At 46.0% G+C, this 23,003-nt stretch overlaps 1 protein-coding gene across 2 annotated transcripts in view; it reads left to right on the top strand.

Annotated features, from left to right (window-relative positions):
- Positions 1–12,955: 12,955 nt before the first annotated feature.
- The window catches only part of PLAC9 (placenta associated 9), a 316,145-nt gene continuing 306,097 nt past the window's right edge, over positions 12,956–23,003 (top strand). Inside the window, 2 exon segments of one of the 2 annotated variants that reach the window (NM_001266469.1) lie at positions 12,956–13,127; positions 21,623–21,720. In NM_001266469.1, coding sequence (NP_001253398.1) covers positions 13,064–13,127; positions 21,623–21,720 — 162 coding nt within the window. In that variant the 5' untranslated portion in view covers positions 12,956–13,063. 2 annotated transcript variants of the gene reach the window in all.

Below are 23,003 nucleotides of genomic sequence, written 5' to 3'. Positions count from 1 at the left end.
AAGCAGTCTGCCTGCCTCAGCCTCCCAAAGTGTTGGGATTACAGGCATGAGCCACCACAACCAGCTTGATCATTTTTGTCCATATTTTTTATGACCATTCATTTCTGCTAGGTATATGCCTAGGAATGGAATTACCAGGTCATATTTATTTCCACATCTGTCAATCTGTATATATATTAAATACCAGGAGCTCATGCCAAGGTCTCTGATTCAAATCTAACACAACAGGGTTCACTTTGCCCTTCCCTTTTTATTTGTAGTTCTTTCTTTGACAGTAAGAAGCCTACCTCCCACTAAATACAATATATTTACTTAATTGCTCAATCCCAGAATACTCATAAAATAGCTTCAGAGTTGGTAACCTATATTCCCTAGCTCTGTCTGCTGAGAGAGCCTAGACGCAGTGACACCCCAGTAACAAAGAGGACATCCAGCACTCAGATCTTAGTTTCTAAATACCATTCCCTCAAAAAAGGAAGCAGAGTTTTTTGGAGAAATGATTAAGTACAGGGCAGGGTCAGTTAAATTATAAAATAAAATTATAAAATAATCCTGGAACATCTTATGTCAGAAAGAAAGTGCTCAAAATACAATAGGGCATTTCAAACAAACACAGGGGGTGACTTGAAGACTCTCACAGTGGCTGTGCCTGGGACAACTGGAGCAATGAAACAAAGGATGTTGGTCATGGATTATCACTGGTAAAATAAATTAAATATCCACGAGTCTATACTGAAATAATTGCATAAGTAATCGGGAGACAAGGGACAGCTCTTCCTTACCACTGAATTACAATTAATAAATGGAGAAGGAATTATGAAAGTAGAAAAATCACCTGTTGGAAAACACAGTGGTAACGAATATTGCAGACAAGAATCACCAATGAATGCCAAAATTGGTGGGTGAAAGTATGATAGTAAACAAGATATTTGCATAGTCTCCAAGATACCTCCTCATAAGATACTCATTAAGTTCAAAAGGAAAAATAGGGCCGGACGCGGTGGCTCATGCCTGTAATCCCAGCACTTTGGGAGGCTGAGGCGCGTGGATCATGAGGTCAGGAGATCAAGACCATCCTGGCTAACACAGTGAAACCCCGTCTCTACTAAAAGTACAAAAAATTAGCCAGGTGTGGTGGCGGGTGCTTGTAGTACCAGCTACTCGGGAGGCTGAGGCAGGAGAATGGCGTGAACCCAGGAGGCGGAGCTTGCAGTGAGCCGAGATTTCGCCACTGCACTAGGTGACAGAGCGAGACTCCATCTCAAAAAAAAAGGAAAAATAGGATTTTGCAATGGAGAAATCTTTGCCACATCATCTCTCAAAGTTAACATTTCCAGTAACGGGATGCCACAATATTACATGTGCCTCCTGATATAATGCATGGGGAAGGGTATAACCTCACTTCTGTAGTGTTCTCACCAAAAACATATAACCTCATTCTCATTTTGAGAAAGCATTAGACAAACTCAAGTTGGAGGACATTCTACAAAATAATTGGCCAGTACTCTTCAAGAGGGTCAAGGTTACAAAAGACAAAATAACTAGCCTAGACGCTTCAAAACTGTCAAAATTATGAGAGAAGGAGAAAGACTGAGGAGTTGTTCTGGATGGAAGGATCCTACTGAGACACGGCAGCGGAATGCCACGTGCAGTCCTGGATTGCATTCTGGACCAGAAGAACGACGTCAGTGGGGCCACTGGCAACACTGAATAATGCTTGTAGATTCACAGACAGTATTGCATTAATGTTCATTTCCTGACTTTGATAATTCTGTAGCTATGTAAGATGTTAATATTTGGGGAGGCTGGTGAAGGTTGTACAAGAATTTGCTGTACTCTTTTTGTAAGCTCAAAATTATTTCCAAGGAAAAAGACTTAAAAAGAAAAAGAAAGAGGGAATTGGAAGGGATTGTGTCATTCTTCAGCCATAAACCCTGCTGGCACCTCTGGCTACAGCATGAAGGGTTACTCTTCTGAGATGGCATTTGAGGCTCTCCATAATCTGACCAAAACTTCCCCCAGATTTACTGCCCACTCTCCTGTCACCCACCCACCTTTGTTAATCTCCATGGCAGGCAGGATGCACTGCTTAGAAAACTCCTACTCGTGTTCAAAGACCCCTTTGTGAGGCCTTTACTTTACACCTCTTTCAGAAAGCACAGTTAGCTGCCAGCTCCTCCTTGGTCACCAATCATCTCTCCTGGAAACCTTGATCCTCCTCCAGGGCCACTGCAGGCCTAGCTGGCATTACTCACAACCCCTTCTGCCCTCAGGAGACTTATAACCTACAAGTACATACAGCAAAGAAAGCATAGGGACAGGCCCAGGAAAGCAGGTTAGAGGCAGGTGAGCAAGAGAATTTACATTCTGCTGTGACAATAGATGTTATTATTACTCCCTCTTTGTTGGTGAGGCTCAGGGCGAGGAGGTGAACTGCCTGAAGCTACACTACCAATAAGGACAAAGTCAGGATTTGAACTCAGTTCCTCTGCCTCCCTTACTAAGAGATACTAATTCAGAAATGCTCTGAACAGTCAGCCAAGCAATGTCTTCAGACGGTTTATATTTTACTTCAACTCTCGCCTCAAGGAGCCAAAATAAGATCATCTCCCTAGAGAGCATTGCAGAGAAAATTCTCAAAGAGCTTGAGGGAAATGCCAAACCACTCCTACCCACCAAGCCCGCAGGGAATTCAGGAATCATAGGATTCTCAGGAAATAGTCATGGATTTCACAATGAGCTGAATTGACACTTAGCAATGTGAATCCACTGCAAAAACATCTCAAAACCAAGTAAGTGGATACCAGGCACTATGGGTGGCTGAGTTCTTTTGCTGGACCCTCAATTTAGGCCACTTTTCTTCTCTTCTAAATGTGGATTTATCACTTCAAAAGACCCTGGTTGGAAAACTATTATTGCTAAGGGATAATCACAGAACTCATCACATAGGGTAGCAGCCAAGATTAACTGAAAAATAGACTATGTAGCCATGGAATACTACTCAGCCATAAAAATGAATAAAATAATGGCATTTGCAGCAGCCTGGATGGAGGTAGAGACCATTATTCTAAGTGAAGTAACACAGGAATGAAAAACCAAAGAGCATATGTTCTCACTTGTAAGTGGGAGCTAAGCTATGAAGACGCAATGCATAAGAATGATACAATAGACTTGGGGACTGGGGGAAGAGAGTGTAGGAGGGTGTGAGGGATGGAAGACTACACACTGAATACAGTGTATACTGCTCAGGTGATGGGTGCACCAAAATCTCAGAAATTGCCACTAAATAACTTATCTATGTTGGCCAGGCGCAGTGGCTCACGCCTGTAATCCCAGCACTTTGGGAGGCCAAGGTGGGTGGATCATTTGAGGTCAGGAGTTCAAGACCAGCCTGGCCAACATGGTGAAACTCTGTCTCTACTAAAAATACAAAAATTAGCTGGGTGGTAGTAGTGTGTGCCTGTAATCCCACCTACTCTGAAGGCTGAGGCAGAAGAATCACTTGAGCCTGGGAGGCAGAGGTTGCGGTGAGCCGAGATGGTGCCACTGCACTCCAGTCTAGGTGACAGAGTGAGAACTTGTCTCAAAAAAAAAAAAAAAACGTATCAATGTAACCAAAAACCACCTGTTCCAAAAACCGTTGAATATATATATAGTTAAAATGAATAAGATCTACTATTTGATGGCAAAACAGGGTGATTATAGTCAACAATAATTTATTGTACATTTTTGTGTTTTTCCTTTTTATTTTTACTGTACCTTTTCTCTGTACATTTAAAAGTAACTAAAAGAGTACAATTAGAAATGTTTGCAACACAAAGAAATAATAAATGTTGAGGTGATAGATACCCCATTTACCCTGAGGTAATTATTACACATTGTATGCCTGCATCAGAACATCTCATGTGCTCCATAAATATATATCTACTATGTACTCATAAAAATTAAAAATATTTCAATCAGAAGAAAATAAATCTATAACAAAATTTTTACAAATTAAAAAAACCAGACCATGTAGTACTTCACACCAGGTTGGACATGAAGTCAAAATCATGAATGTTGGCTATCAGGATTATAACTATTGATATTATAACTTAATATTCTTCTTATTATTTTTGAGATAGAGTCTGGCTCTGCACCCAGACTGGAGTGCAGTGGCATGATCTTGGCTCACTGCAACCTCTGCTCCCATGTTCAAGCGATTCTCCTGCCTCAGTCTTCCTGTAGCTGGGATTACAGGTGCACACCACCACATCCAGCTAATTTTTTTAGAGTATTTTTGATAGAGACAGGGTTTCACCATGTTGACCAGGCTGGTCTTGAACTCCTGACCTGGAGTGATCCCCCTTCCTTGGCCTCCTAAAGTGCGGGGATTACAAGATGAACCACCGTGCCCGGCCAATATCTTTTTTTTTTTTTTTTTTTTTTTTTTTTTTGAGACAGTCTTACTCTGTCACGCAGGCTGGAGTGCCGTGGTGCAATCTCAGCTCACTGCAACCTCCGCTTCCCGGGTTTAAGCAATTCTCATGCCTCAGCCTCCCGAGTAGCTGGGATTACAGGTATGTGCCACCACACCTGGCTAACTTTTGTATTTTTTTTCTTTCTTTCTTTTTTTTTTAGTACAGACAGGGTTTCGCCATGTTGGCCAGGCTGGTTTCAAACTCCTGATTTCAGGTGATCCGACCACCTTGGCCTCCGGAAGTGCTGGGATTATAGGCATGAGCCACCACGCCCAGCCATAACTGTTAATATTAAACCTCCACCCTCACTCTATACTTGGCTTCTCCCTGTACCAAGCAGATCTTCCCATCTTCCCACATCTCCTACCTGGGAGGATTCAGGGCCACATGTAAGAAAAGGGGCAGATTAAAGGGGGTAGGCTTACTGCAGCACAATTCATAATTCCCAAGGTACAGAACCACCTTAAGTGCCCACTGACCAATGAGTGGCTAAAGAAAATGTGGTATATATACACCATGGACTACTACTCAGCCATAAAAAGGAACGAAATAATGTCTTTTGAAGCAACTTGGATGGAGTTGGAGACCATTTTTTTTTTTTTTTTTTTTTTTTTTTTTTTGAGACAGAGTCTCGCTCAGTCGCCCAGGCTGGAATGCAGTGGCCGGATCTCAGCTCACTGCAAGCTCCGCCTCCCGGGTTCATGCCATTCTCCTGCCTCAGCCTCCCGAGTAGCTGGGACTACAGGCGCCCGCCACTTCGCCCGGCTAGTTTTTTTTTTTTTGTATTTTTTAGTAGAGACGGGGTTTCACCGTGTCAGCCAGGATGGTCTCGATCTCCTGACCTCGTGATCCGCCCGTCTCGGCCTCCCAAAGTGCTGGGATTACAGGCTTGAGCCACCGCGCCCGGCCGAGACCATTATTTTAAGTGAAGTAACTCAGGAATGGAAAACCAAACACCACATGTTCTCACTTATAAGTGAGAGTTAAGCTGTGAGGACACAGAGACATACAGAGGGATATAATGGACTCTGGAAACTCAGAAGGGAGAGGATGGGTGGGGAGTGTTGGATGAAATACTACATATTGGGTATGATGAACACTACTTGGGTGGTGCATGCACTAAAATCTCAGAATTCACCATTATACAATTCATTCATGTAACCAAATATAACTTGTACCCCCAAAGCTACTGAAATTTTATAAAATTAATAACAATTTAAAAAGAAACAGGTCTCTTTCTGCCTCCACTGCTGCCATGGCACCTGTGAAAAAGCTTGTGGTAAAGGGGGGCAAAAAAAAAGAAGCAGGTTCTGAAGTTCATTCTTGATTGCACCCACCCCGTAGAAGATGGAATCATGGACGCTGCCAATTTGGAGCAGTTTCTGCAAGAGAGGATCAAAGTGAACTGAAAAGCTGGGAAACTTGGCAGAGGGGTGGTGACCTTCAAAAGGAGCAAGAGAAAGATCACCGTGACATCTGAGGTGCCTTTTTCCAAAGGTATTTGAAATATCACACCAAAAAATATTTGAAGAAGAATAATCTACGTGATTGGTTTGCATAAAAATATTTGAAGAAGAATAATCTACATGATTGGTTTGCATAGCTGCTAACAGCAAAGAGAGTTATGAATCACGTTACTTCCAAATTAACCAGGACGAGAAAGAGGAGGAAGACAAGGATTAAATTTCATTTATCTGGAATATTTTGTATGAATTCTTGAATAAAACTTGGGAACCAAAAAAAAAAAGAAAGAAAAAGAAACAGGCCGGGCGCGGTGGCTCAAGCCTGTAATCCCAGCACTTTGGGAGGCCGAGGCGGGTGGATCACAAGGTCAGGAGATCGAGACTATCCTGGCTAACATGGTGAAACCCCGTCTCTACTAAAAATACAAAAAACTAGCCGGGCGTGGTGGCGGGCGCCTGTAGTCTCAGCTACTTGGGAGGCTGAGGCGGGAGAATGGCGTGAACCCGGGAGGCGGAGCTTGCAGTGAGCCGAGATCACGCCACTGCACTCCAGCCTGGGAGACACAGTGAGACTCCGTCTCAAAAAAAAAAAAAAAAAAAAAAAAGAAAAAGAAACAAAAATCTTCTTATTTTTTTCTTTTTTTTGAGATGGATCTCACTCTGCCGCCCAGGCTGACATGCAGTAGTGTAATCATAGTTTACTACAGCCTCGACTTCCCAAGCTCCTGCCATCCTTCCGTATCAGCCTCCAGAATAGCTGGGACTACAGGTGTGTGCCACCACACCCGGCTAATTTTTAAATTTTTTTGTAGAGACAGAGTATGGTTGTGTTGTCCAGGCTGGTCTTGAACTCCTGAACTCAAGTCGTCTTCCCGCCTCAGCCTCCTAAAGTGCTAGGATTACAGGAGTGAGCCACTGTATCCAACCCCCAAAAAACTTAAATCTCAACCCGTCGAGTCGCCCCCTCCTTTTCCTTCCCCCAAGAGAGACATCCACACTTCACTGGCTCACTTTCTCTGGCTATAACTTCTGTGCCTTGGTATAGTAGCCCCTCTCCATCTGTGCAGAGAGTGGGCTAGCCTTGCCCTGCGCCCACTGAGAGCTCTCCTGGCATGGGTCTTCCTGGTACCTCTGGAAATCCTCTCTTGTGCCCAAGGGAGAAGACAAGGAGGCTTTGTACAGCTCAGGCCCTCCCAGCCACTGAGGCTCTTTTAATTGGGCTGTGCTCTCACCCCATCTTTCTCCCCAGAGAGATGACCAGCCCCTATTTCCTGTTTCCTTTGGCCCATTCCCTTTGGGTATGGGTTGGGAGAGAAAGCCCCTGCCAGATTTCCCACCACTTGTGCCCCGGCCCAGTCAGGCTGGGAGGACCTGAGTACATCCTTTAGCATTGCCTGTGGAGGCAGCACAGGCACCTGGGAGGCAAATCCCCAAATCCCTAACTAGTCTCTGTGTGCCCTGGGCCACCTCCTAACTTCTCCAAGCCTCACATTCTGTATGCTCCCATGGCCCTGGCAGGTACCGTCACAATCTGCGTGGTTTGTGAGGCTACCTGCCAGGGTCATGGAAGAATTAAGTGAAAAAGAAACGTCTGCACATTAGGGCACTTTATTCATGCAGGTGGTTATGAGCGTTCTCCCCTAACTGCACGGGGCTTGCCACTCTACACCCCCCGTATCCCATTTGTCCCTCTCTTACCTCCACTCTTCTTCAGATTCTCTATTTAGTGCCTTTCCTGGGACTTAAGAGTCAAGAGGCCTGATCATGCTGAGGACCATAAATTTTGGAATCAGATCTACCTAGCTTCCAAACTGGGATCAGCCACCCTCTACCCTTGAATCAGATATATTTAATAGATCTTATTCTTTTTAATGGGGATAAGGATATCTACTTGATAGGTTTACTGATGCAAGGATTAAATAGGATAATGCATATACAGCCTTAGCACAATACCAGATTCAGAGAAGTTTAGCAAATAATAGAATAATAATAAATAATAAGAGGTATGATTAGATCCAGCTGGCTACCCACCTTGCTTTGAGGCCTGGCATATCGTTGGCATATTTCTCTAGTTCCTGTCACTGATGCCAGTCTCCCCTATCTTTAATTTCACTGGTCACTTTCGAGAATATTAGAAGGGGGAGGTTTGTTAACTGGGTCCACTGGCTCCATAGTATCATTTTGCCCAGGAGTTTTCTTTTACATGTTTGGGCTGGTTTCTGTTGGTATATGGAAATAAATTGATTTCCAAACACTTATCTTAAATTTTTTTTTTTTTTTTTTTGAGACAAAGTCTCACTCTGTCTCCCAGGCTGGAGTGCAATGGCACGATCTCAGCTCACTGAAACCTCTGCCTCCTGGGTTCAAGCAATTCTGCCTGAGCCTCCCTAGTAGCTGGGATTATAGGCATGTGCTACCACGCCGGGCTAATTTTTGTATTTTTAGTGGAGACAGGGTTCCATGTTGACCAGGCTGGTCTTGAACTCCTGACCTCAAGTGATCCACCTGCCTCTGTCTCCCAAAGTGCTGGGATTACAGGCGTGAGCCACCATGCCCAGCCAAACACTTGTTGATAATGGCATCTTTTTTTATTTTTTTAATTTTTAAATTTAATTTTAAATTTTTAAATTATTATTTTTTAGAACAGTGTCTCACTCTGTCACCCAGGCTGGGGTGCAGTGGTGTGATCATAGCTCACTGCAGCCTTAAACTACTAGGCTTAAGCGATCTTCCTGCTTCAGCCTCCCCAGTAATAGGTACGTGCCACAACGCCCGGCTAATGTGTGGTTTTTTTTTTAATTTTTAGTAGAGGTGGAGTCATGCTGTGTTGCCAAGGCTGGTTTCGAACTCCTGGGCTCAAGTGATCCTCCAACCTTGGCCTCCCAAAGTGCTGGGATTATAGGCATGAGCCACCATGGCTGGCCAATAATGGCATCTTTACCTCATTCCTGATTTAATAAAGAATACATTTCTCCTTTCTCTGGTATGTACATATGAACTATTTAAGATAAAAGTCGTTGGCCGGGCATGGTGGCTCATTCTTGTAATCCCAGCACTTTGGGAAGCTGAGGCGAGGATCACTTGAGCCCAGGTGTTTGAGACCAGCCTGGGCAACACAGCAAGACCCCTCATCTCTATTTTTATTTTTTTTAATTTGAAAAGCTATAAATATAAAAATTAAAAAGAGTTATCTTGTTAAGGAAATGTCCCATTATTTCCTTTATTTTTATCCTAAGTTTGTTGTTACTACTGTTTTTAAGTTAGGGAGGCCTGTTTAATTTAATCAAATATGATTTCAGGATTTATTGAAATTATGTCTATTTTGCATTTTTGTTTCCTTGACCTTGTGACAGACATGATGCAGAGAGATTTTCCCAGAACTCCCCTTGGAAGTGAGTAGCTAGCAAACTACTTGATGTTCAAAGTAGTGGCAAAAGGATGGACTAGGCGATAAAGAGCATTAGGACATTTGGATACTCATTTAGGGAGAAATTTAAGTTTGATTCCTTCCTTGCAACCACATAAAAATTCTAGATGGATTAGACATTAGACCTTGAGAAAACCTTAAAACGATTTGAAGGAAACATAGAGAAATATCTTCACAGCCTTGATTCGAGGAATCATAAGTAAGTTGTAAACTCTATAAGCCATAAAAGAAAACATTGAGAGATTTGGCTATCTAATATTCAAAACTTCTGAATGCTGAAAGACACCACCAAGACACTTAAAGATAATGGAAGGCTGGAAGAAGACATTGCCAACATATGTAACAGGCACTGCATTAATAATCTGAGCATATCAAGGAAAGGGAGGAAAATAGAAAAAAGTGATCAAAGAGGCAAATAAAGCTTAACCTCACTCATAATAAATAGCATGTAAATAAAAATAATAACAAGGGAACATTTTCCGTCATCAAGCTGTCAAAATTTTAAATAATAAATATCCAGTGTTGGAGAATGTAGGTGATCGCTAGGTTTACACTTCAGGTATCGCCAGTATTTTATGTAAATGGCGCCCCCTGCAGCCCAATTCCTACCTAGACTAACATATGCTCAGGTGCACCTTGGAACAGCGCTGGAAGACCCCTGTCCCTCCTGTGGGCTTTGTGACAATTTGGGGAACAGTTTTTGGCCTACCTGGCAAAATGTAAAAAGTCCTTTGATGCAATGATTTCTCTTCCAGCCTTTCAGAAATACATGAATATGTACTTTGTACATAAAGATATATGCAAAAGTATGTTTATTAAAGCTTATTTTATATTGGAGAGAAAAAGGAAGCAATCTACATGTCCGTCAATAGGGGACTGTTTGGATAAATAATGCTGCTTGTATCCATTCATGGGATATTTTGTAACTCTTAAAAGGAATGAAGTGGATTTATCTGTACTCATATAGATTGATCTCCAATATTATTATTATTATTATTATTTTAAGACGGAGTCTTGCTCTGTCACCCAGGCTGGAATGCACTGGTGCAATCTTGGCTCACTGCCACTTCCACCTTCTGGATTCTGATTCTCCTGCCTCAGCCTCCTGAGTAGCTGGGACTACAGGCCCCCAACCATGCCCTGCTAATTTTTTTGTATTTTTAGCAGAGACGGAGTTTCACCATGTTGGCCAGGCTCATCTCAAATTCCTGACCTCAGGTGGTCCGCCCACCTCGGTCTACCAAAGTGCTGGGATTACAGGCGTGAGCCACTGCCCCCAGCCAAGATTTAATGTTATGACTGAGATAAACATGAATGAAAGCAAATCTTCAAAATATCTATGACTTGATCTCATGTATATACGTTTGTGACTGATTATACATTAGATAGATGGGGAATGCATAGACTGGGAACAGGCAGAGCCTACCAAGTCAAAGGAACTGGACCTGAATGGTTGGACAGAGGGAATTCTTAAAAGAAAAGACTTTCGGCCGACGCAGTGGCTCAAGCCTGTAATCCCAGCACTTTGGGAGGCCGAGACGGACGGATCACAAGGTCAGGAGATCGAGACCATCCTGGCTAACACGGTGAAACCCCATCTCTACTAAAAAATACAAAAAACTAGCCAGGCGAGTTGGCGGGTGCCTGTAGTCCCAGCTACTCGGGAGGCTGAAGCAGGAGAATGGCGTAAACCCGGGAGGCGGAGCTTGCAGTGAGCTGAGATCCGGCCACTGCACTCCAGCCTGGGCGACACAGCGAGACTCCGTCTCAAAAAAAAAAAAAAAAAGAAAGAAAATGTTTGAGTGAAGGAGAAAGGACAAGATGGAGGAAGGTGAACAAGAAGGCATAATCCATGTTGCTTCCGGGTTCTTCCTCACCAAGTTTCCCTCGCACGGGAAAATGCAGCCCACCCTGGGAAGATGCAGATCAACCGAGCATGTGCCAGGTGATGTCAATCTGAAGAGATGGAAACTTACCCGGCCACGCCTACAGAGACGCCCCTATCACACCCTTATCCCCGCCCACTGCCCTCCCCCTTCCAGTACCAATGCATAAAAGTCTGCCACCGGCAGGAGCCAGGGTGACTTCTTCGCCCTGGCATTTGTGGACCAGAGAACATCACCCCAGAGCCTCCGGTGCGACTTCCCTGGCCCCCCACACCTGAGGACCAGAGAACCTCGCCCCAGAGTGTGTGCATATTTGCAATAAAAGACTGCCACTTTCTTACATACTTTGGCCTCATGTTTAATTATTTAGCTCTCCTAAATTAAGTTACATTAAATTAAATCAAAACAGAAAAGACTTTCATGTTTTACTCTGTATACTCAGTTACTTTATGCTCTACTACAACAATAATGTATATGTTTTGTGTGTGTGTGTGTATGTGTTTTCTTAATCTTACATTCAAAATATAAGGTAGTCCACTGGCTCTGAGCTACAAGAATCCTTATGGGTTTGGCAGTTCTTTGACAACTTCCCACCTGGCTAAACTATCAAGGAATGTCCTACCACCAAGCGTGAGAAATTCTTGGCATTCCTGAAATAAATTCTTCTTCTGAGCCAGCTCATGTGGGCATCATAATCTCCTCGAAGGCTTTTAAAAGATTTAGATCTGAGTCTGTCTCACATTCTCGGGTTCAGAACCAAAATTTCTCTGTCTGAGGCTATTATCTTGCTCTGGAGGAGGGAGTGAGAACTGGATCACTGGTTAGCGTGGTGACTGTTTTGGACAATTGCGTAGCCACAGCCACAAACACAGAAGGCAGAGAGGCAGCCTTGATCTGCAAGGGCTCCAGGCTACCTCAATGGGGACCCTGGATGGACAAAGGCATTCTCCCAGGCTTGGTGATGAAAGCGTTCCACTGACAGCCAGGCAAGGCGCTCAGGGCTCTGCAGCAGAGAAGTTAGAGCTGCAGCTTTTTTGCTTTTGTGCTTTCACTAAAACTCAATTTGTTGTTGCACTTGTTGGATGGTCATGTCCCACAGGGGAAGTTTCCAGTACTGTGTTCTAAACTTTGGACTGCTTGTACCATCTTACTTGTCCCCTCATTAATAATGAATTAAATAAAATCTTTAGTATATGCTAATTTCATGTCTTTACAAGAGTCACGATTTTTTTTTTTTTGAAAAGTACCTTTTCACATTGCTATCACTCCCTTACCAGAGCAGTGAGTTTCTGGGTCTCCTTCTTAGGGGCAGACACTGTCCCATGTAATTAGAATTAATTTGTTGCTCGTAGGTGGACAGAGAAAAGCTTCCACACTCCCGGGAGACAGGGGTTCAGATCCTGTGCCGTGGCTGAGAGTGATGCCGAGGAAGACACTTCTCTCCGAGTCTTAGTCTGCCCACCTGTGAAACGGGCTCACAACAAACCCCTGACCCCAGGCTCGGTCGCCTTGAGTCCAAGACCTCACCCAATCCCCTCACCCCCCGGGCCCTCAGGAGGCGCGGGGACTCGGGGAGGGGGCGGCCCCTTCCTCGGGAGGCGCCCAGGTGGCACGTCGGTGCCTCAGCTCCTGGGGTCTCTGGGCTCCGCGCTGCCCGTGGGATGCAGAGGGGCCTCTGGAGGGGGCGGGTTCTCTCGAGCCAGAAAGCCCGGAGCCGCCCAGGAATTTTGGCTCGAACTGAGAGCACTTCCTCCCGGGCCGGCCGGGCGCGATCCGGGAAGGGCGGCTGCGGGCAGACGCGGCGCTGCGCTCTGCCGGGCCGGCACCATGCGGCCCCTGCTCTGCGCGCTGGCCGGGCTGACCCTGCTCCGCGCCGCGGGCTCTTTGGCCGGTGAGTGGGGCACGGGGCGCTACAGGGGACCTGGAGCCGGGGAGACCCGCAGATGGCGAGGAAGGAATGAGCAAGAGAGCGACACAGAGAGAGAGCTGGACACAGCAGCGAGATGGAGAGAGAAGCAGATGCAGGGAGGGAGGGATGGAGAGAAAGATTGAGAGGAAACAGACTCAGAAAAAGGCAGAGAAGTAGAGCAACGGAGGGATAAAGGAGAGAGGAAAGAATAAACAGTGAAAAGGAAAAGGAGAGGCCGAGACAGAAAGAGGCTTTCCCTGAACAAATATGAACTAGGATAGAAAGAAAAAGGAGTTTGAGAGACAGAAGAAGAAGGAAAGAGAAAGAGTGATTGAAATGGCAAGGGGTGGAGGGAGAGAGGATATTGAAGAAAAGAGAAAGATTTGAGAGAGACCAAAAAGGAGAGAGAGAGAAGCTTGATGCCCGGAGTAGAGCTGGCAAGAGAGAAGGAGCCAGGATCTGGAGTGGGAGGTCACAGCTGCTGGGTGGGGCAGCCCAGGAGGCCAGCTCCGTCTCAGAGGGCCAGTGGAGGCTCAGGCCTGGCTTTACAGGACATTGCATAACAAGCCAGACTCCATAGGGTGACTGACCCAGGCTAGCTCAGCACAGCCTTAAAGAATCAGGCGGGGGGCCCAGGAGAAAGGCCACCTATTCACCTGCCAGGTGGCCTCAGGTGGTTCTGCGGTCGATGAAGAAGTCACCTCCCAGTTTCCAGGGAGCTTCTCTGGGGAACTGAGCTGTTCTGGGTGGAGATCGGGGACCGGGTGGAGGTAGAGAGCTGTGCCGAAGGGAGAGGCTGTCTGGGTACTTCATTAGCTGGGTTCCTTGCCTTTCACTGTTCACTTTCTTCCCCCCACCTCCCTCTCAGGCGGGGGGATCACGAGGTCAGGAGATCAAGACCAGCCTGGCTAACACGGTGAAACCCTATCTCTGCTAAAAATACAATAATTAGCCGGGCGTGGTGACACATACCTGTAGTCCCAACTACTCAGGAGGCTGAGGCAGGAGAATCACTTGAACCTGGGAGGTGGAGGTTGCAGTGAGCCGAGATGAAGCCACGGCAATCCAGCTTGGGTGACAGACCAAGATTCTGTCTCAAAAAAAAAAAAAAAAAGAAGAAGAAGAAGAAGAAAAGAAAGAAAGTATTCATGTATTAGTGTAATTTCACACTGATTTCATACATTTTTGTGCATAATCTTTCAGATTTTAGATGACATATCTTAACTTTTGATTATGAAAACTTTTGGATACAAAACACAAAATAATAGTATATGAAAGAATCATATAAGGTACTTATCACCCCTACTTCAACAAGTATCAGTTCATGGGCAGTTTTATCTCATCTATAGTTTCCACCCTCTCTCCCCTCCCTGGATTATTTTAAAGGAAATCCAGGCATTGTGTATTTTCTTTTCTTTTCTTCCTTCTTTTTTTTTTTTTTTTTTTTTGACAGTGTCTCATTCTGTCACCCATGCTAGAATGCAGTGGTGCAATCTCAGCTCACTGCAACCTCCGCCTCCTGGGTTCAACTGATTATCCTGCCTCAGCCTCCCAAGTAGCTGGGACTACAGGCAAGCACCATCATACCTGACTACTTTTGGTATTTTTAGTACACACAGGATTTCACCATGTTGGCCAGACTGGTCTCGAACTCCCAAACTCAGATGATCCCCCCGCCTCGGCCTCCCAAAGTGTTGGGATTACAGATGTGAGCCACCGCGCCTGGCCTGGCATCATGTATTTTCATCTATAAACACTCTTTTAATAAACACAACTGCAATGCCATGATCACACTCCAAAAGCCGTGACTGAATATCATTAAATATTCAATCACTGTTCAAATGTCCTTGATTGATTGTGTCATATCTTTTTGCAATTCATTTGTTTAATCCAAATAAGGTTACATACACTGCATTTGGTCAATATGTCTATTAGATCTCTTTAAATATGTAAGTTTTCTCTCCCCCTTTTTTTACTTAAATTTTTGTTGTTGTTGAAGAAACTAAGTTTGTCCTGTAAAGTTTTCCGCTTTTAGATTTTGCTAATTGCATCCCTTTGATGTCATTTAAATACCTCCACCCCTTATATTTTCTATAAATGGAGAGCTATCTCTAGCATGTCCGACTTCCAACCTTGGTTTCTTTCTTTCTTTTCTTTTCTTTTCTTTCTTTCTTTTCTTTTCTTTTCTTTCTTTCTTTCTTTTTTTTTTTTTTTTTTTTTTTTTGAGACAGAGTCTTGTTTTGTCATCCCGGGTGGAGTGCACTGGTGTGATCTTGGCTCATCACAACCTCTGCCTCCCAGGTTCAAGCAATTCCCGTGCCTCAGCCTCCTGAGTAGCTGGGATTACAGATGTGCACCACCACGCCAGGCTAATTTTTGCATTTTTTAGTAGAGACGGGGACGGCGGGGGTGGGTTTCACCATGTTGGCCAGGCTGGTCTCGAACTCCTGACATCAAGTGATCAGCCTTCCTCAGCCTCCCAAAGTGCTGGGATTACAGGCATGAGCCACCGCGCTGGGTCGCAGTCTTGGTTTCTTTTAACAGCACTCAGAGAAACCTTTATCCCTGATAGCTTTTTAGACCATGAGCCACCACGCCCGGCCTGTATTTTGGAGTTTTTTATAGAATCACTTGAAGAATAGTGTTCTGCAGCTTTCAAAAATAATCAAAACCCATGGATGATTTCGAATGAATCATACATTTTAATACAAATATTGGATGTGGTAAATTTATTATTCTATTATATTGAATGTGGTCAAATATAATTAACCACCAAGTGGCCAGGGTTGCTTTTCAAAGCAGAGTGTGACTTTGACAATTCAGAAGATACAGCAGCACCTTTCAGAGATGCCACTGAGAAAACATTTCTTATCACCCAACATGCAGAAATCATCTGCGCTGTGGCACTTTCTTACTGTTTGGGTCCAGATAAAAAAGGTCTCCCTGTAAGGCCTGTAAGTAGAAGGAGCGGTACTTCCGCCTCAGACGATGGGACCCAGCGGCCACGTCTCTTTAACTGGGGCAGCCAGCCCAGCCCAGCCCTCCCCTGGGGCCTCCAGGCCCCACAGCAGCCTGTTCTCACCAGCACAGGATGCCCCGCCCGTGGCCACCATCCAGGGTGCACATCAGGCCCCAAGCAGGAGCCGGGCCAGAGAAAACAACGCAGCATCCAAGGAGGTCCATTTCCCAACTGGCAGGGCCTGGGAGAGCAGGAGGAAAGGAAGGAAGGGAGCCCTGCGGAGCCACAGCCTTGGCTGCTCAGGGTTAATCATCATAATCCTTCAGCCTTTTCCACTCCCCTTGTCTGAGCCACTGACAGCCCTGTGGGTGCATATGCGTGTCTACTATTTTATTTTTATTTTTATTTTTTTTTTACAAGACAGGGTCTTTCACTGTCACCCAGGCTGCAGTGCAGTTGTGCAATCGTAGCTGACTGTAGTCTCAAACTCCTGGGCTCAAACAGTTCTCCCACCTCAGTTTTCCAAATAACTGAGACTACAAGTATATGCCACCAATCTAGGCTAATTTTTTTATTTTTATTTTTTATTTATTTATTTATTTATTTATTTATTTTGTAGAAACAGAATCTCACTGTGTTGCCCAGGGTGGCCTCAAACTTCTGGCTTCAAGCGATCCTCCTGCCTCAGCCTCCTAAAGCTCTGGGATTACAGGTGTGAACCACTGAGCCCAGCTCTTGTAGGCCTCTTGAGGCCTCTCTGCAGCCTCCAAAACACAGAGAAGAATTAAGGATGCACTACACAGGGGAGTGAGGGCCTCGGGCCTACCCTACCCCATTTTATGGAGGAGGCAGCAGAGGCTCAGGGAGGAGAAGAAACTTTCTCACAATCCCACAATCATTAGTGGCTGAACCAGGCTGCGAACAGGGGTCTCCAGCATGTTTTCTACCACGATGCGTTCAAGTCAGCGCTATGGTGAGGACACTGGTGTGGAGGGAGCAGGCAGTACAATGTCAGGCCCTGCTCCAATCTTGCTCTCTCAGATGCACTCCGTGGAGGCCCCGATGAGCTCATGGACAGTTGCTCCGGGGTGCACAGAGCACAGTTTTGTCCAGATGTGAAGGATTAGTGCTGAGCCATGTTGGGAGTGACCTCAGCCCAGCCTTTTCCCTGGAGGGGTTTTGGAGCCAAGTTAGACCTCATCACAGACACGTAGAGAACAGGGTGTTTTAGGCCAGTGGAGAGAAGCAGGCTCTGGTTGTTCCTGACTTCTAAAGCCGCCAGACTCCCACTTGGCTGGCAGGGTCACACCGCATTCCTCTGGCCTAAGCCTGGAGGAAGTGTGTGAGGGGAGAGTGGCTAGGGTCTGGGAGAGGGCAGGTGAGCCTCAGGGGAAAGCCTTGGCCAAAGGCCTCTGGACAGAGCCAGCAGGAGGTATGGGTATCCACAGACTTATGACGACAGGCCTTCCCCCAGGACAGCCACTCTGTCTGTGGGGAACAGCTCTTCCGGCCCCCTCAGAGCTTTTCCTCTCCAAGCTGAGCAGCCCAGTTTTAGCTGAGACAATTGAGTTAAAATTTGGAGTCCCAGACTGGGTGCGGTGGTTCACACCTATAATCCCAGCACTTTGGGAGGCCGAGGCAGGCGGATCACTTAAGCCCAGGGGTTTGAGCTTAGCCTGGGCAACACAGTGAAACCCCATCCCTACAAAAATTACAAAACGTAGCCAGGCATGGTAGTGTGTGCCTGTAGTCCCAGCCACTCTGGAGGCTGAGGTGGGAGAATTGCTTGAACCCGGGAAGAAGAGGTTGTAGTGAGCCATGACCGTGCCACTGCATTTCAGCCTGGGTGACAGAGTGAGACTCTGTCTGAAAAAAAAAAAAAAAAAGGAGTCCCTTCCCATAACCTCCTCTAGACTTGCTCCTGCCTCTCAAGGGCCTTCTCAGGATGTGGGGCCAGGATAGAGCATAGCCTCCAGGGGCCTCTCTGTCTCTGAATATTTTACATGGATGCCTGCAGCCCACGATGGCTGCTGCTTTCTGCTGACAACCCCATCAGACTCGTGTTATGGAACATTTCAAACCGTGCACACAACAGTAGACAGAATCGCTGAATGCGACCCCATGTGCTCATCACCAGCTTCAACAATTAGCAACTCTCAGCCCATCCTGTTGGCTCTAAACATCCACGCATGCCTCTCCCCCATCCCCACCAAGGCCTGAATTATTTACTTTGGAAGTAAATCCAAGACAGCACAGCCTTTCATCTGTAAATATTTCAGTATACGTCTTTAAAGGACTCTCCTTAAAAAAATAACCAAAGCACCATTATGATGTCCTCCTCCCTCCCCAGATTCAACAATAACACCATTATCTTTTGAAAAGTCTTTTCTAAGTTCAGTGGAGGGAAATAATGGAAAGGATAATTTGAAAAACAGATTGTTCTCCACAAAAGATGCTCAGAGTGGAAGGACATTTTGTCCCTGGTCTTGTTCTTATCCCTGAGTGGAAGAGCTGAGAGCTAGATAGAGTTGGAATCAGAAACTCACAGGGTAGGGGCTCCACCTTGCTGAGATGAGGCCGGGAGGTCAGGGTGCCTGAGGTCCAGGCATTTGCAGATGGTGAGATCTTGGGCAAATCACTCGGCCTCTCAGAGTTACACATCCATCACCAGCTCTGTCTTACCTCAAGACCTGCCCCACTTCTAGACAACTGCAGGTGGCCCCTTGGCCAACCCTTCCAACACCAAGGCCTTACAGCTACAAGCCTTGCACGTAGAGAGATCAAGTTCCATAACTGTCTCCCCCCATTGAGCTTTGGATGCTCACATCCACGGCCACAGCCTTAATATTGTCACTATCTGAAGCTGCTCTACCTCTAAAAGCTAAAATTGCAATATTCTTTACCTCTTGTTCCTCGTGTGATTCCTAAGACCTCCGTCTCTTCAGCCCCCGTTTCTCCCAATTTATTGGCCCCCTTCTTGGCCTCATTTCCTTCCTTATTCCAGCTGGATTCCAGGGCTCCTGTCCTAAACCCCTGACTGGCCAAATCTCAGTTCCTTGGCCCCTTGCCTCCACCACATCCATCCTGCAGACTCCTAGGTTTCAGCTCCATCCAGCCATCTGTCTTTGCTGCTCTACGCCCAGACTATGGAGCGTTGCTGGGGGAGGACTCGTGCTTCCAGGATTCCTTGTTGATGCCAACTCATTCTGCATGGTCCTCCCACACTGCATCCCTCATTCTGCCCATCCTCTTTCGAAGCCCTCTCTTTATTCAAGTCCCTTACCTAGTGGTGCACTGATAGACTGGCTCTTAAAAAAAAAAAGGGGTGTGGGTCATTGATTTCAGTGGTGTAAATGTTCCCATCATGGCCACCATTTTTTTTTTAACTTAAAAAATTTTTTCTTTTTAGAGCTGGGGTCTCACTATGTTGACCAGGCTGGTCTCGAACTCCTGGACTCAAGCGATCCTCCCACTCGGCCTCCCAAAGTGCTAGGATTACAGGCACGAGCTGCCATTTCCAGACACCATGGTCACTATTTTAATGTCTGTGTTTAGCAACCTACTCAAAGAATTCTTGTCATTGTAACATCTAGCTCTCTTCCCTACGTGATCTCCATCTTATTGCACAGAGTAAACAGAGGCCATCAGGTGGGAGCTCACTCCACTTTTTGGCCCCTAGTTAGATGGTTTGCCTTTGCCTGTTTTTGCTGCATTTCCTCTGTCTTCCTTCCAGATGTGGTCCCCCCTGCTCTGGATCCAGGGCCTCCCATCAGTTCAGGAAGTGCATTCCTTGGGTTCTCTTGTCTTCCTCCTGTCCCTCAGGCTGTAAGCATGGTGTGTTTTCCAATACTTTAAAAAAAAAAAAAAAAAAAAAAAAAAAAAAAAAACCATAAATACTTCTCTAGACCTTGCGATCCAATCTCCCTTCCTTCACAGCCAAGCTTCATGGAATTTTCCAGATTCCAAGTTTCTACCCCCAACCTCACCTTCCCTTCTCATCTCCCAGTAATCCAAACTCTGCTTTTCCACCACTCCTAAAAGTGCTGGGGTAAAATTTAGCAGGGCCTTTCTGTGCTCTCTTTCCAGTCCTTAACTTGCTACACCTCCCCGCTGCTTTTGGTCGTGCTGACCCTTTTCATCCTCTGTAGAATCTATAAAGCTCCTGGCTTCTCTTGACTTCTGGGGCAGCACCCTCCTTCCTGAGTGTCAGCGTTCTCCAAGGTTCCAGCCACCCTGATGCCCCACAGGCATCTCAGGGTTACCAACTCTGAAACCCGAACTTGGAATCAGGGCTCTCAGACTTCTGCTATGAGGGTTGATGGTGCCTGGAAGAGCTAACTCAAGAAGAACAACGGTGAATCAGGAGTTGAGTGGGTTGAATGGCAGATCCTCTGCTTACGAGTAGTGACTTTGGACACATCCTTTCACCCTTCTGTGCATCAGTTTTCCTATGTGTAGATTGGGCATAACAACAGGTAGTTGGAGAGGTTAAGTTAGCACCCTACATGGTGCATGGTAAGCGCTCATCACATGCCAACTGTTACTAATGGGTTTCCAGCCTCAATGCTGCTACTAAAATATCTCCTCTCATTTCCTTCCTCACTATTCCTACAGCTCCTGCTTCTGCTTATCACTTCTCCCTCACCCCTCTTATCCTGATTGCTGCAGTAACCTCCTGCCTTCAAAGGCATCTCCCTCCAATCTATTCCCTCTATTTTAAAAATTCATGTTTGACCCTGTGACTTTTCTGTTAAAATAAACCCCCTTGGCCTGGCATGGTGGCTCACACCTGTAATCCCAGCACTTTGGAAGGCCGAGGCGGGCGGATCACCTGAGGTCAGGAGTTTGAGATCAGCCTGACCTACATGGTGAAACCCTGTCTCTACTAAAAATACAAAAATTAACAGGGCGTGGTGGCAGGACTTGTAATCCCAGCTACTCGGGAGGCTGAGGCAGGAGAATCACTTGAACCCAGGAGGCGGAGGTTGGAGTGAGCCGAGATCGAACCATTGCACTTCAGCCTGGGCGACAGAGCGAGACTCTGTCTCAGAACAAACAAACAAGCAAACAAACAAAACAAGCATCAGAACTGGTTTATTAAAGCCCCTGGGTTAAAACTCTACCCCCTTGGCTTCATTTCCAGGACTTCCCTCTCCAGTCTATCTCCCGCCCACCCTGTATCTCCAGCCACTGCAGGCTGCCTGCAGGGTTTACACAGTGAGCCACGCTCTTTCAGACCCCTCCATCATTGCAGCTCCCTGGCTGAAGCCCGTACTCCCTTCCTCCCTGGGCTTTACCTCCTTGAGGAAGTTCATCTGGGTCTGTAGGTGGCTGTGACTGTAGAGACTGGTGGGATTGAGATGGCTGACACTCGTACACTGACCCCCACCTGGGCCTTCCTTTGCTTGCTCTTGCGTTTGCCTTGAGGACTGACCCCACTTGAGCCCAGTGTTTACAGGAGTCTCTGGCATTATGGAACACTAAGGGTCCCACAGTGAAAAGACTCGTTTTTCCACAGCTGCAGAACCCTTCAGCCCTCCACGAGGAGATTCAGCTCAGAGCACAGTGTGTGACAGACATATGGCTGTGCAACGCCGTCTAGATGTCATGGAGGAGGTAAAAGGGTGATTTGGAAGGGCATGCGGGTTCAGGACCACCTTCTAGAATGGTGTTTTTATGGGCAGATGCAGGCTTGCTTTGGAATGTGAGGACATCCAGGCCAATCCTGCCCTGTGACCACCTTGTCCAACATCATCCTCGCATCTGGGTTGCCAGGCTGCCCAGCCCCCAATGGACTCTGCCTCTCCTAAGGCCTTGCTTATCCGCCCCGCCCCCCGCCGGATATTTCAACATCGTTACTGGGTGGGAAGGTGGAAATTCAGTCACTGTTTTGTTATATAGCCACGATTCCTAACTTGTGTGGGGAAACGTTTACATCTTTATTGTCACAAGACTTTAACTGAAATTGAGTGTCCCATTCATCATAAATACAGACAGCAAGCTGTGGTATTAACAGTACTATAACTTTGTCATCAATAGAAATCCAGATAATTTCATCTGCCTCTAGTTGTGAATATCTCAACATATAATTTTTACCCTTGTGTCAAAATTTCAGTTGTGGTCAGGCCTGATGTTAAATCATGTGATTTAGTGAGTTAATAAATACATTTTTCTTTTTTTTTGAGGCAGGGTCTCTCTCTGTCTAGCAGGCTGGAGTGCCGTAGTGCAGTCTCGGTTCTCTGCAACTTCCATTTCCCAGGCTCAAGCGATCCTCCCACCTCAGTCTTCCAAGTAGCTGGGACTACAGGCACATGTGCCACCATGCCTGACTAATTTTTGTATTTTTTTGTAGAGGCAAGGTTTTGCTATGCTGCCCAGGCTGGTCTTGAACTCCTGAGCTCAAGCCATTCACCCACCTCGGCCTCCCAAGGTGCTGGGATTACAGGCATGAGTCACTTTGCCCAGCCAATACATATATTACTCAAAAAATTAATTTTTTTTTTGACAGAGTCTCTGTCACCCAGCCTGGAGCGCATGGTACAGTCTTGGCTCACTGCATCCTCTGCCTCCCAGGTTCCAGTGATTCTTGTGCCTCAACCTCCCGAGTAGCTGGGACTACAGGCATGCACCACCATGCCCAGCTAATTTTTTGTACTTACCATGCCCAGCTAATTTTTTGTACTTTTGGTAGAGATGGGGTTTCACCATGTTGGCCAGGCTGGTCTCAAACTCCTGACCTCAAGAGATCTCACCTCAGCCTCCCAAAGTGCTGGGATTACAGGCGTGAGCCACCATGCTGGGCCAAAAAGTTTAATTTTAAATACCTGAATTTTTTTTTCTTTTTTCTTTTTTTTTTTTTTTTTTTGTGGTAGAGTCTCACTCTGTCACTCAGGCTGGAG

This window comes from Macaca mulatta, chromosome 9 (assembly GCF_049350105.2).
Source record: "Macaca mulatta isolate MMU2019108-1 chromosome 9, T2T-MMU8v2.0, whole genome shotgun sequence".
NCBI lineage: Eukaryota > Metazoa > Chordata > Mammalia > Primates > Cercopithecidae > Macaca > Macaca mulatta.
The sequence above is the reverse complement of the archived record's forward strand: the minus strand, read 5'-3'. Positions and strand labels throughout refer to the sequence as shown.